The sequence below is a fragment of the Pimephales promelas genome, chromosome 22, assembly GCF_988280905.1.
Source record: "Pimephales promelas chromosome 22, fPimPro1.hap1.1, whole genome shotgun sequence".
Lineage (NCBI taxonomy): Eukaryota > Metazoa > Chordata > Actinopteri > Cypriniformes > Leuciscidae > Pimephales > Pimephales promelas.
Genome location: NC_142790.1, coordinates 12,138,919 through 12,151,326, shown reverse-complemented (window position 1 = coordinate 12,151,326; position 12,408 = coordinate 12,138,919). Strand labels below are relative to the sequence as shown.

At 36.3% G+C, this 12,408-nt stretch overlaps 1 protein-coding gene across 3 annotated transcripts in view; it reads right to left on the bottom strand.

Annotated features, from left to right (window-relative positions):
• Positions 1-12,408, bottom strand: part of atp6v0a1b (ATPase H+ transporting V0 subunit a1b) — a 45,359-nt gene that overhangs the window by 26,208 nt on the left and 6,743 nt on the right. For all 3 annotated transcript variants that reach the window (XM_039666614.2, XM_039666616.2, XM_039666615.2), the window contains exons 6-17: positions 10,252-10,334; positions 7,880-8,006; positions 7,675-7,757; positions 7,504-7,597; positions 7,188-7,400; positions 6,677-6,827; positions 6,340-6,479; positions 4,628-4,785; positions 4,385-4,475; positions 2,233-2,351; positions 565-781; positions 347-454 (exon numbers count right to left, since the gene is read on the bottom strand). In XM_039666614.2, the coding sequence (XP_039522548.1) occupies positions 347-454; positions 565-781; positions 2,233-2,351; positions 4,385-4,475; positions 4,628-4,785; positions 6,340-6,479; positions 6,677-6,827; positions 7,188-7,400; positions 7,504-7,597; positions 7,675-7,757; positions 7,880-8,006; positions 10,252-10,334 (1,584 nt within the window). The remainder of the gene's footprint in view (positions 1-346; positions 455-564; positions 782-2,232; positions 2,352-4,384; positions 4,476-4,627; positions 4,786-6,339; positions 6,480-6,676; positions 6,828-7,187; positions 7,401-7,503; positions 7,598-7,674; positions 7,758-7,879; positions 8,007-10,251; positions 10,335-12,408) is intronic.

Sequence of the window (12,408 nt, the reverse complement as noted above, 5' to 3'; positions counted from 1 at the left end):
TATTTGTAATATAGTTAGTTTTTATAGAAACACAAAATGACAAAATGTGTTAATCATCATCACTCCCAGCCCATAATTTCTACCGTAAAATATAAATAAACGCATTAAGCTTTCAAATAATATTGCATCTTTGTAAAAAGATGTGCCATTTTGTGAAAAGAAGCATATTTCATAAGTCATTTATACATTCATCATGTGTATTTATATAAATACTAGCAAGTACAAATGCAATAGCCAATGGCGATTCTAATGGCAAGGTTTGCACATCATGTCCTCTGATTTAATGACATAAAATAAAAGAGAAAAAGGAATTTTGTCTGGTTTTGGTTAGAGAAAATAAACATACCAGGTGCTTCCTCCACAGGTACTGACGGCGCAGGACCAAAGTCTTCACCACCAGCATGCATGGCACACACGCCAAAGCTATCACCACCAACAGAGACTGAATCCCCACCTATGAACACAGAGAAAGAGATCCCCCAATCATTCAACCAGAACTCTATCCTGTTCTAACCACAATTCTATTTATCTACAACCATTGTTTTGTGTAAATGTGGGCGTTACCTGCCCACTATACAGAGGTTTGTTGGAGGGGTCATTGTAGTTGAATAGAAACATATTGATGAAGGCTATCAGTAGACTGGGAGCGTCTTTAGAGATCGCTGCATCGTAAGCAATCCACTTGTAGAAGATGAGCAGGGCCAGATAACCAAACAGACTGCTCATGAACACAATCTCAGGGATGAAGCCCAGGAAAATATTCAGAGGTTTCTTAAAGTACCTGTGAGACACATGGGAAAAAAGCTGTAGTTAGAGCAGTAGATAAAACTCTAGGGGCCCTATCTAAGCGCATGGTCTAAAGCACATGGCACAAGTGCATTTAGAGCGTGTCCGAATCCACCTTTGCCAATTTAACGGCGGGAAAAATGTCCGGCGCCCTGCACATGATCTAAAAGAGTTGTCCCTATTCTCTTAATGAGTAATGGGTGTGTTTTTGGCCTGCTTCTCTTGCGAGGAAACGGTTCTGCTCTTGAACAAGGTTAAAGGTTGTAGTTCACTTTAAAAAAAAAACAAACTTTTGCTGATAATTTACTCACCCCCATGTCATCCAAGATATCCATGTCATTCTTTCTTCAGTCGAAAAGAAATTAAGGTTTTTGATGAAAACATTCCAGGATTTTCTCCATATAATGAACTTCAATGGGAACCAAATGGTTCAAGGGCAAAGAGACAGTTTCAGTGCAAATTGCGAACTGTTCAAAGGGCTTTAAACGATTCCAGACGATGAATAAGGGTCTTATCAAGCGAATGATCGCTCATTAAAAAAATTATTTTAACAAAGTTTTAAGTTTTATAAGCTCAAATGCTCGCCTTGCTCTGTTCTGTGATGCACGTTCGTGACTCTCCTATTCAAACTCATTCATCAAAACGAACGAATCTTTTCCCGAGTCAACTCGTTCATTTCATCGTTGAATGAACCAAATGACACGAAAAAAGATTTGTTCATTTTAATAAACGAGTTCAAACAGGAGAGTCACGGACGCGCATCCCAGAACAGAGCAAGGCGAGCATTTGAGCTTATAAAACATAAACTTTGGGTTTTTTTTTTTTTTTTAATGAGCGATTGTTTCATGTGATAAGACTCTTATTCATCATCTGAAATCATTTAAAGCCCTTTGAACAGTTTGCAGTTTGCACTGAAACTGTCTTTTTGACCTTGAACCGTTTGGTTCCCATTGAAGTCCATTATATGGAGAACAGGACATCTTGGATGACATGGGGGTGTGTAAATTATCAGCAAAAGTTTTTTTTAAAAGAGAGCTACTCCTTTAAAGTGCGCAAGTAGACCATCTATGGGACAAAGTGTATGTGTGGGTTGGACCCACCTATAGGCGCACATTACTAACGCGCTCTTTAAATAACAAAAAAAAAAAATTGCTCCATTGACTTTAGACCAGGTTTCAGTTGGTCAATGACGCAGTCTATTTCAGTTGCCTCAAAATAGCAACGTGCCAACAATGCACCAGAACACACCTGGTTTTCAGACCAGCACGCCCATGGGCGCATAAAATGGGCGAAAATGCATTTACTATTTAAACAACCTTGTGCAGGACGTGACAATGATAATTGTGTTGGGCTGAAACTAGCAAAAACCACTTGCGCTGCATTACACCAGATGTATGATAGGGCCCTAGCTGCTCCACACACACATACATTTGGACACACACTTACAGGTGATTGAAGAGAGACAGCGAGACTCCAAACAGCATGTGAATTACACCCAGGATTACAGACATCTTCATCTTAAACGAGTTCAGGAACGTCAGCTTATTTGAGGCAATATTCCAGATCTAACAGAGGAACATTAGTAGAACAGCATTATTCCAGCATCTCTGTCGATTTGTTGAGGATAAATGCTTCATTTTACAATGGAGTTTTAAAGATAGCTATTGGGGAACTGCATTTTGGAAATTTTAAAATACTAGACATAAACCACAGGGTAAAAGTACACAGGAAGAGAGATGTTTCGTTTGTGCTGTTTGATTTATTGATCGTTAGGGGAGAGCGGGGCACAACCTAACGCATTTTGGTTTTGGCTCAATTAATTAAAAAATAATATGGGTTAGATTAATATTTTTTTTACACAAGCAACATACACATCTCTGCTACAAATGAACACTTAAAGTTTTTTTCTAGGACCTACCATTTTCGTACAGTTGGACTGAAAGTGACAGAAGTGCAAATGTTACAACTAACCCCATATGCGGGGTTAATTGTAACAGACAGAGGGGTTAGTTGTGACACTTGTGTGTAACACACGTAATTCAGGACTATTTTATTTGTATAGTTTGATATTGTTTGTGCATCTGTATAGACAGATATCCATACATCCCTCCCTCATCCAATCATCCTTCTATTGTGGATCAATATCATGGATAGAGACATAGAAAAGGGCTGCACAGTTTTGTGATAAATAATAATAAATAAAATTATAAAATATTGTAATTGCAATTAAATTAGATTTGTGTGTGGCAGCTGCATGTACAATTATTATTATTAATAATAATAACAGTATATTATTAATAATAATCACAGTCATAATAATACAAATTAGCTTAAAATAAAAATTTAAAGGGTTTATTGCATTAAAAAACAGGGCATGTTTTTAATAAATAAACAAGTTATCATTCATATTACACTCAATTTTAAACATTTTAAATTCCAACATTGTTTGTGAAAGTCTAACAAAGTTAAATGTATACTCAAACCTGAAAAGTTGTGTGGCTCCGTTTTCGTTTGATTATCATTGTACACTTGGCGTCTTAGTTGAAACACTGTGTTAGAATTAACCCCGCTGTGTATTACATATTTTAAACCTAGCTAACAATCGCTAGGAATTGCTGACATGTTTCAAAATGGTGCTATGTTTGAGCCAACAAGACAGTGATTAAGGCAATATAAAGTTAGATTACACCCAACTCAGAAACCGAAAAAAAACCTATGATGAAAAAAATTACTTTCATGGTGTCAAAACACTCTTTGTCCATTATCTTCACGAAATATTATCAAAACTTTCCGCAAATTTGCGGGAGACCGTCTTCTGGCAGCGAGAGAAAAAGAGTAGAAAGACAGCCTGCTTGATCCTGACGAACTATGTAAAACATCCGTGTTACATTTAACCCCGCGTTAGGGTGTGCCCCGCGCTCCCCTACATGTACATGTAAAAAATATATATAATTTTTCAGCTTTTTCAAGTTTATATTTTGCACTCCCCAACAAAATCAACCATTGATTTATATTCATTGTTTTCCCATATGACTTTTCAAATCAACACTCCTGTATTTCTTCATATCGTGAGCGAATAGAGTGCCAAAGTGATGACGTCACTTTGTAGGACAACTCGGAAGCTAGCGGCGCATGGGTTCCCTCGATCGAAAAGCTATGCATTTTCCCTATAGACTTTTGGAAAATCGCAAAAAATAAGGTCTGTGTTTTTTAGACACGTTTTGTCTATCAAGATAATCTTTACAAGTTAATCCAAAATGTATACATTTTGAAGCATATATAACGTTTTAAAAAGCACAAGCAGACACAATAAATAATAAAAAAAAACTACAAGCAGGATATAACTGTGTGTTCTATGTCATAGATCAAAGCGTGAAAAGGCGATTTAGCAAAAACCCATTCAAAAATACCAGACTTTAGAGCGAGGGAACTGGAAGTGCGAGTTTTGGCCTACAGAGTGACGTCGTAACTTCGGCACTCTATTACTGTATATTTTGCAGAAAAAAATAATATAGCAGTGTCAGATTTTTCCAATATTGTGCAGCCCTAATATCTGTGTCTATAGTATGTATGTGTTTTTGTGTGATGCAGCACATACCGGGTCAATGCCTAGAGGATACGGGCCACCAAACACGCCAGGAACAGTAGGGTTTAACTGAAGAACAGAGTTACCATCCAGAGTCTCAAATCTACAAACAAGCACACACCGTACAGAAACAGAAACAGAAACAGAAGAAACTCACATTTTGGATTTTTGTCATTAGTTTCACTCTAAATCCTTCTGTCAAAGCAAAATGTATTATTTTTAAACTGTTTCACCGATTTTATGCTGTAAACTTACGTCCAGTTTCCCTTAGAAAACATGGGCCGCACACTCCATCCAGAGCCGAACATGTTGATGGACTTGGAAAAGCAGTCATTATATATCAACCCGGTGTAGACTGAGAATATGCCCATCAAAAGAACGATATAACGACCTGCAAATATCATGTTAAACATCTACTCTCACACGCACACACACACAAGACGTGAGATGAAAGAAAGAGACATATAATATTAGTATATGACTATCTAAGGATAGACCTTTGAATTTATATTAAAAAAAAATAAATAATGGTAACTCTTTACAATATGGTTCATTAGTTAACTACCTTAGTTAACATGAACTAAGAATGAACAATACTTTTTTTTACCACTTATTAGTACGTAGGTATTAATGAGGTATATATAATATTAAATAATGAACCTTATTGTAAAATGTTACCAAAATAACTTAATAAATATTCATACAAATTGAGCATCTCTGAATCCTTTATGATTACACTATGATATATTGTTATATTATATAATTGTATGTTAAATACGTTTAACCCTCAGGTGCTCTTCTGACCGAAAAATCTTCTGTTTTGAATTTCTAAAAATCACAGCTTCATCGGAATGTTATGAAACTTGGTGACTTTTATGGCTTTTATGTATGTGAATACAAAAAAAAATTGAGGTCATGATCCGGGCATGCAAAGTGGCCGTAAAAAAATAGTCAAACTTGTGGTCTTCGGTCAAAAATGACCCCCATAGGAAATGAATGGGAAATTGACAAAAAAAATAAATAAAAATTCTCTGAATTTTTGTATGTGCAATCTACAAATCGGCCACAATTCTAAAAAAAAGTACACTGCAGGAAAGGACATCTACAACATCTAGAGTGGCATTATGTATGTGAATGTGAACACACACAAAAAATTGAGGTCATGATCTGAGCATGCTAAGTCGTCTTAAAAAAAATAGTCACACTTGTGGTCTTTGTGTCAAATAGGAAATGAACCGGAAATTGACAAAAACACAAAAATTCACAATTTTTTTTCAATTTTTTTAAAATAAAAAATCGTTTTTGAGATTGTTTCAACTATATATTCAAATCCACCACCACCAAAAAAAAAAAAAAAAAAAAAAACTGTGTTCATAAACATCTGGGGAATATATAGAGAGCTGTACATGCCATCTAGTGGTTACACCATGATTCTATGCTTTTTCTCTATACTGTAACCAGATGGTACTAATTTTCTTTAAAAATATTTTTTTCTGAAGGCTTAGACTCTATATTAAACTAAAATACTGCATTAATAATTTTTTGAAAAAAAATAATATATATATAGAGACATATATATATTTTTCCATGGCAAAAATAGACCATAAATATTGCATAAATATTAATAAATTCATTTAAATTGTCTCAAAATACTAAATTACAAAGAATAAATATTATAGAACAAAAATAAATTGCATTGGTTTTACTGGGATGGAGGAAATTTAGTTTTAGGTGTCCGGTCACTTTTGACCGGGAAGATAACAAGTGAAGAGCTCCAAATTGAAGAGCACCTGAGGGTTAAACAGGAAGTTAGTTCTGTATATATTGAAAGGCTTGTAATTTAAAATGTGAATGTAAAAATGTAAGTTTTAAATCCATTAAAAGATCACACTAACAACTCCCTATTTGATTTACTCCTAATTTGCTCTGATACATCTTTAATGTAAGAATTATTGAGATGCTAAGACCTCGTTGTCACTCTTCTGAGCAAGCAGACGGGTCTCTCTGATGACAAGGTAAAGAGCTGCACATGTCATCAGCACGCCATGACCCATGTCCCCAAACATGACAGCAAACAGGAACGGGAATGTAATGATTGTGTATGGTGCTGCAAGAAACAAAACGGAAACAATCCAATCATACAACTGTTAAAAAAAATAAAGCACAATTTATAAAAAGTGGACTTGAGATTACTAAACTAAATGGTAAACATAGGGTTATTTAGAAAATATTATCATGTTTTTTGTTTTTTTTTGGAAAATCTAACAGTTCCTTTATAAATGTACTCTAATGCATAAGATTTACCTGGGTTGATCTCTCGGTAGGTTCCGATGCCGTAAGCATCCACAATGTTTTGGAACCCTGAGGTGAACTTGTTGGTCTTGTTGAAAGTTGGTGGAGTCTGTTTGGTCTGCATTCGGTTTAAGATGGAGGGAACTGTGGAGCCACTCCGTTCCTACATAAATAAATGAATTGTTACTGATGTATTACCTTTTCAATGTACACTGCCAATAACATCTACTCATTCTTTATTAGCAATATGTCCACATTTAAGTACAATAGTAAAAAAGTGACGTAAACTATGAAATAGCACAAATGGAAATACAATCAACATCATGATCATGACTAGTTTTAGCATAAGCCTGTAGATTTACAGGTTATTAATATCATAAGAAAACTATGTACGCTTTGTGTCCGAGCTTTTGACTAGAAGTGAATATATGGAAAGCATATTGTATTCTTGCTTTCATGGATTAAATGATTAAAATAAATCATATCTCAGTGGTCGAAATCATCATGAAAGAATTTTACTCACCGTTCCCCTCCGCAGAGCGAACTGAATGGAATCGAGGTCAGAAACGGGGCACCAGACCTCAGCGATCAAACATTTCTGAGTAACATCGATATTACAGAGGTTCAAAGTGTGATAAATGGCCTTCATCTTCCTCACTTTGATGAACCACACACGTATGGTTTTCGCAGCGGCCTGCAAAACCCTCTGCCGGTGGTCTTCTGTTTGATTCAGTACCTATATGATTGAACACAGCAAACACTGTATGATTTAATTCTATTTGTACATGAATAAAGCATTGAGTTGACACAAAGAGAACCACAGTTGGATTGTGGCATACCATTTGGAGGTCATCAATGCGGGTGTTGACACCCGCTGCCATTTCTTTCCTCTCCTGAGGGGTTTCAGGGCACGGGTACAGAGATGCACGGAACCTGGCGACCAGTTCAAAATGTTTGATTACCACGGGATAAAATGATAAGAATTATTCAGAAAAGACCCTGCTACATACCCCTCACAGATCTTCTTCACTCTGTTCTTCAGCTGGTCTCCTTGGAAGAAGATGATAAACACGGATTTGTGCACCTGATCACCCTGTGACAAACAAAGACCCATGACTCGATCAATATTTTATCACACTTGTAAATAAAATGTCAAATGCCGACATCCTAACTGACTCCATCACTAAATAATTCAGGATAAGAATAGAGACTGACTGTTGTGGGGTCCTCAAGAGGGTCCTCGATCTCTGCCTGACGTAAAAAGACATTCCCGCGGCAGACTCTCCACAGCATCCTTTCAAACGTGGGGATTCTCTCGCGGTTTATAACCCCAGCCACAAACCTAAAGGGGAAACAAACCTGTATTATTAGCAGAGAACTTAGAGTACACTTACTAAAGTCAATGCAAATCTGTTATAGAATTCTCTTCTAATAATGCAGTACGAAAGACATTTCTTTGAATAGATAACAGCTCTGATAAACAAAAAGGCTTGCCCACAACTGTACAAGAGTACTTACATGAGTAGGTACTAGGTAGCCTATTTTTTTAAATATGTTCTCAAAAATAAAATCGTAATTTCAATAAAAAACAATAAAAGGGAATTCATGTGAACTCTGTAGTGACCAAATTCTTAAACAGCAACAGAAAACAGTGAACAGAAAGAAAATTAAATCATTATTCACTGATAATCCACCCCCCCCCCCCCCACATTCTCAAATTCCATAATAAATACCAATATTTAGTGGTTTAAATACTAAACCACTAAATATTATTAAAGCTGTGTGATTTTTACCCCCATCTAGCGGTGAAAATGTATATGACCATCCGGTGAATATTAGTTTCTGTTCCTCTCAATTTCGATTTCGTTTTAACTCCTACGGTGGCCAATGTAGTCCAAGATTACAGTAACGGAAGTAACGAAAGGCCAAGCTTAAATTAACGGGTATGTCCCTCTTTGGCTAATGTACTTTCAAGATGGAGGGGCAACATGGCGACCGAAATTAGAACCCCTTACCCGTATGTATTTTCAATGGCATATTATACTCTCACAAGAATACTTTATTACTTGAACGAAGTAAATATACATTAATGAGCACATATATTTTTGAAAGAACTAAGTGTTTTTGGCTAAGAATAAGCTAAAAGAGTTACACAGTGTAGCTCCCAGACAGCAAACTGACATTGAATCAACGTGGAAACGACGTCTCTCATGACATTGAAACAACGTCGATTTTGCTCATCGAATTAACGTTGAACCAACGTCAGACGCGGCATTCTTCAAAGCTAAATAAAAATCGAAAATTGGTTTGCTTTCATAACGTGGAAACAACACGTTGATTTCAAGTGGATTTTGCGTTAGTTTTGAAAGAATGACGCGTCTGACGTTGGTTCAACGTTAATTCGATGAGCAAAACAATGTCAGATCAACGTTGTTTCATTGTCATATTTCCACGTTGATTCAATGTCAGTTTGCTATCTGGGTTAATATACTAAAATAAAAACTTTCTAGACTCTAGAGAACTGGTGCTGTCAAAAAGAATCATTAATAATTGAATGATGAATGGAATGATGAAATTCCAGAGAATTGTCACACTTGGATGGCTGATGTAAAGATCACATGACAAAGGAGAATCAAAAATGAGAACAATATTTCTCAACAACACAAGGAGTAGATAATCAAGAAAACAACCACATTTAACAGATGATAACCAACAAAGTCAGAGTGCAAACTAAGGGCTACAGTAGCTATATACTGTATACACAGGGAACAAACAAAGGAAACTAAAAGTACATTTTAAAGTACATTATGATACATACTTTTATTGTTACATAGCCATTTTAGCCGTAAATGCCTTATAAATGTTAGCTGGATTTTGTTAGTTAATTGTCTAGGGGTGTATCTATTCAGAAATATAATTCTAAAAAAACATCTATCGTGTGTCATTATGTGTAGGGAGTTGGCTGACATGATTTATGTTTCGCGCTTCAGAAATTCTGTTAAAGGTTCTCTAAGCGATGTCGGGTGACGTGACTTCTTGTAGACGTTTAAAGTATTTTCAAACAAAACGGAGGCTAGATAGACCCTCCCTCCTCCTCATACACCCAAACCCCACCCCCAGGGCCTTCTTGTCAGTTATTGGCTGGAACAGTTTGTTATGTTTTGTAGACGGGTCGCCGCAATTTGTCTGTGTTGACATTTGTGGAGCCTGGGTTGTCTGCACCAACAGTATGTTTAGGGGACAGGCAGCTAGTGGATAGTGAGGAGATGTTTGCTGTATGTGACAAAAAATGTTTTGGCCTAAAAACCATGTGACATCGCTTGGAGCACCTTTAAGGAAACAGTGAGTATTGATGCTCCCTGGTTTTCACAGTGCATTGTGGGAATTTTTGTAATCTGAAGACCTTGGTTCAGGTGTGTTTGATTAGGGTTGGAGCTAAACTCTGCAGGACAAGGACCAAAATGGCTCATCCCTGCTTAAAATTCTAGTATACTTTTTGTTTAGTTATTAAAATATCTGTTGTCAGCATATATCAGCAATGGTATCAAAATTGGTATCAAGAATTGTGAAATTGCACTGGAACTCACCCCAGTCGCAGTGGGGCACCTCGGCCAGCCTCACTGGGGTCCAGCAGAGATGACGATTCTTCCAACAGATTAGGATCCTCCATCTAAAAAGAGTCCGGTAGAATTATATGTTAGGGTCAGTGGTGGTTTAGATGTAACATTTCAAAGTGGATTTGAAAGCCCTTTTCACTGTAGGTTAGCTAATGGCACTTTTCCACTGCATGGTACGGTACGGCATGGTTCGGTACGGAATAGGGGTTTCATCAACTAGTCGACTGTCACAACCACTAGTTGGCGCTGTTGGCCTTAATCGACTAGTCGGAAACAAAATGATGACATATGAAGAGCTCTTTTTTCAAAACGCTATAAATCCATTTCAATAGTTTTCAGGAAAACTACATTTTTTACCTAGACCCACACATTTTGTGAATATTCAAATTATCCTGTTTAAATGTTTTATTGGTTCAGTCTGAACATTTTGAACAATAATTATTAAATCAAACAACAATATTGTTAATGATAATTTAAAAGTTAATTTTATTTTTTTCCAAAACGCTATAAATCCATCCATTTTTTGTATCATAGTCATTTTTAGTAAAGAGTCAAACCTCAAACAAATAGTACCAATTTCAACATATGCATGAAAAAAACGAATTATTAATACCAATTTCAACATATGCATGAAAAAAACGAATTATTAAAAATGATCAATATATGATAACAATATTCAAAAAAGGGATGGGCACCCCTCCAGCACATGCACACACACACAGGCTACATAACATGTGAGCAAAGCGGAGCAGCATGACGCTTAAATATAAGTTAAAAAAATAAATAAATAAATAAACATTTTACATTTGTTTTTAATAATATTACATTACTTATTTTTATTATTTCATCTATGTTGTGTAGGCTATGAAAAGGGAACCGCATGAGATGAGTAAGATAGGATCAAAATTCAAAAGCTGCCCAATATCGGAAAATATTTGGAGTGCGTCAGACATGATTTTGACCACTTATTAAGTTTTGTTTTGTAGAAAGCTTGTAAATTTCGTTTCATATAAATTGTATCTTCATTTTAATAAATGTTTCATCGACAAATTGACTGGATTAATACATTAGAAGTAAATATCAGACAATATAATCAGGACACAGAGGCGCGCAGGTGAACCGGAGCGCGTCTCATAATATGAACCGAAACACCGCGATGCTTGCCTCACACAGGCACACACGTATGTAGGCTAATTCGAAGTATGCGTTTCTCTATGCGCGTTCACTGCGAAGATGGCGAGTAAGCATCATCAACTTTATCTTTGTTGCTGACACTGACAGAAAACACTAGTTTATTAATAAACAATTCAAATGTTTCATGCATAATCATTACTTTTGCCGGTTCTTTGTGGCAAGCTTTATGCATACGTTGAGATGCGGAATATGCAATTAAAAACGCTCATATGGTTTCTCTCCCATTTAATTAAATCAATATATGTGCTTACTGATAATACAAATGGCTTAAATGATCTACTACTAGTCGACTAGAAAACTAGGACTCATTTTGAGGAATAAATGAACATAATAAACCTCTGTTCAGAGTGCCGCCGTGCTGGATTGTGTAGAGCGCTCATTGAATTTGAGGATTTATCGCGTTTAGGCTAAAAACAGGGCTGGCGCTTATCGCGGCTTGGAAAGAAACTGTATCTTGCAGTAGTTTTAAACAAGGAAATATAGCGATTCGGCATGAAACGTTGATGGAGCAGTGAAAGGGTTCTGTCCACAGCAGAATGACACGACAAACTCATTTTTTTTAAAAATGGCGTTTAACGCGTTTTGGAAAAGAGCTCTTCATATATATAGACCCTTTTTGCGCCGACGTCACAGCTGCGTCACAGCGCTAGCTGGAGGCAAAACAAAGTGAAAACTGGAGGCGGCCAATACAAACCAGCACAGATTTTTTATTATTATTAAATGTCATCTTATTGTGTTGTTTGGTGCAAGTATGAATGAAAAATGAATATGCTGTATCTGGATTTTTTATTTCTAGAAAATATTCACATGATTAAAATCGCATCGTAATGACACTCTTTACATTGTCGTCTTCTCTGCCCTGGCTCGGCAGAACTGCGGATGATACACACAAGTCTTGTACAGGACTATTCAGCACATAGTTATAGGCATCTA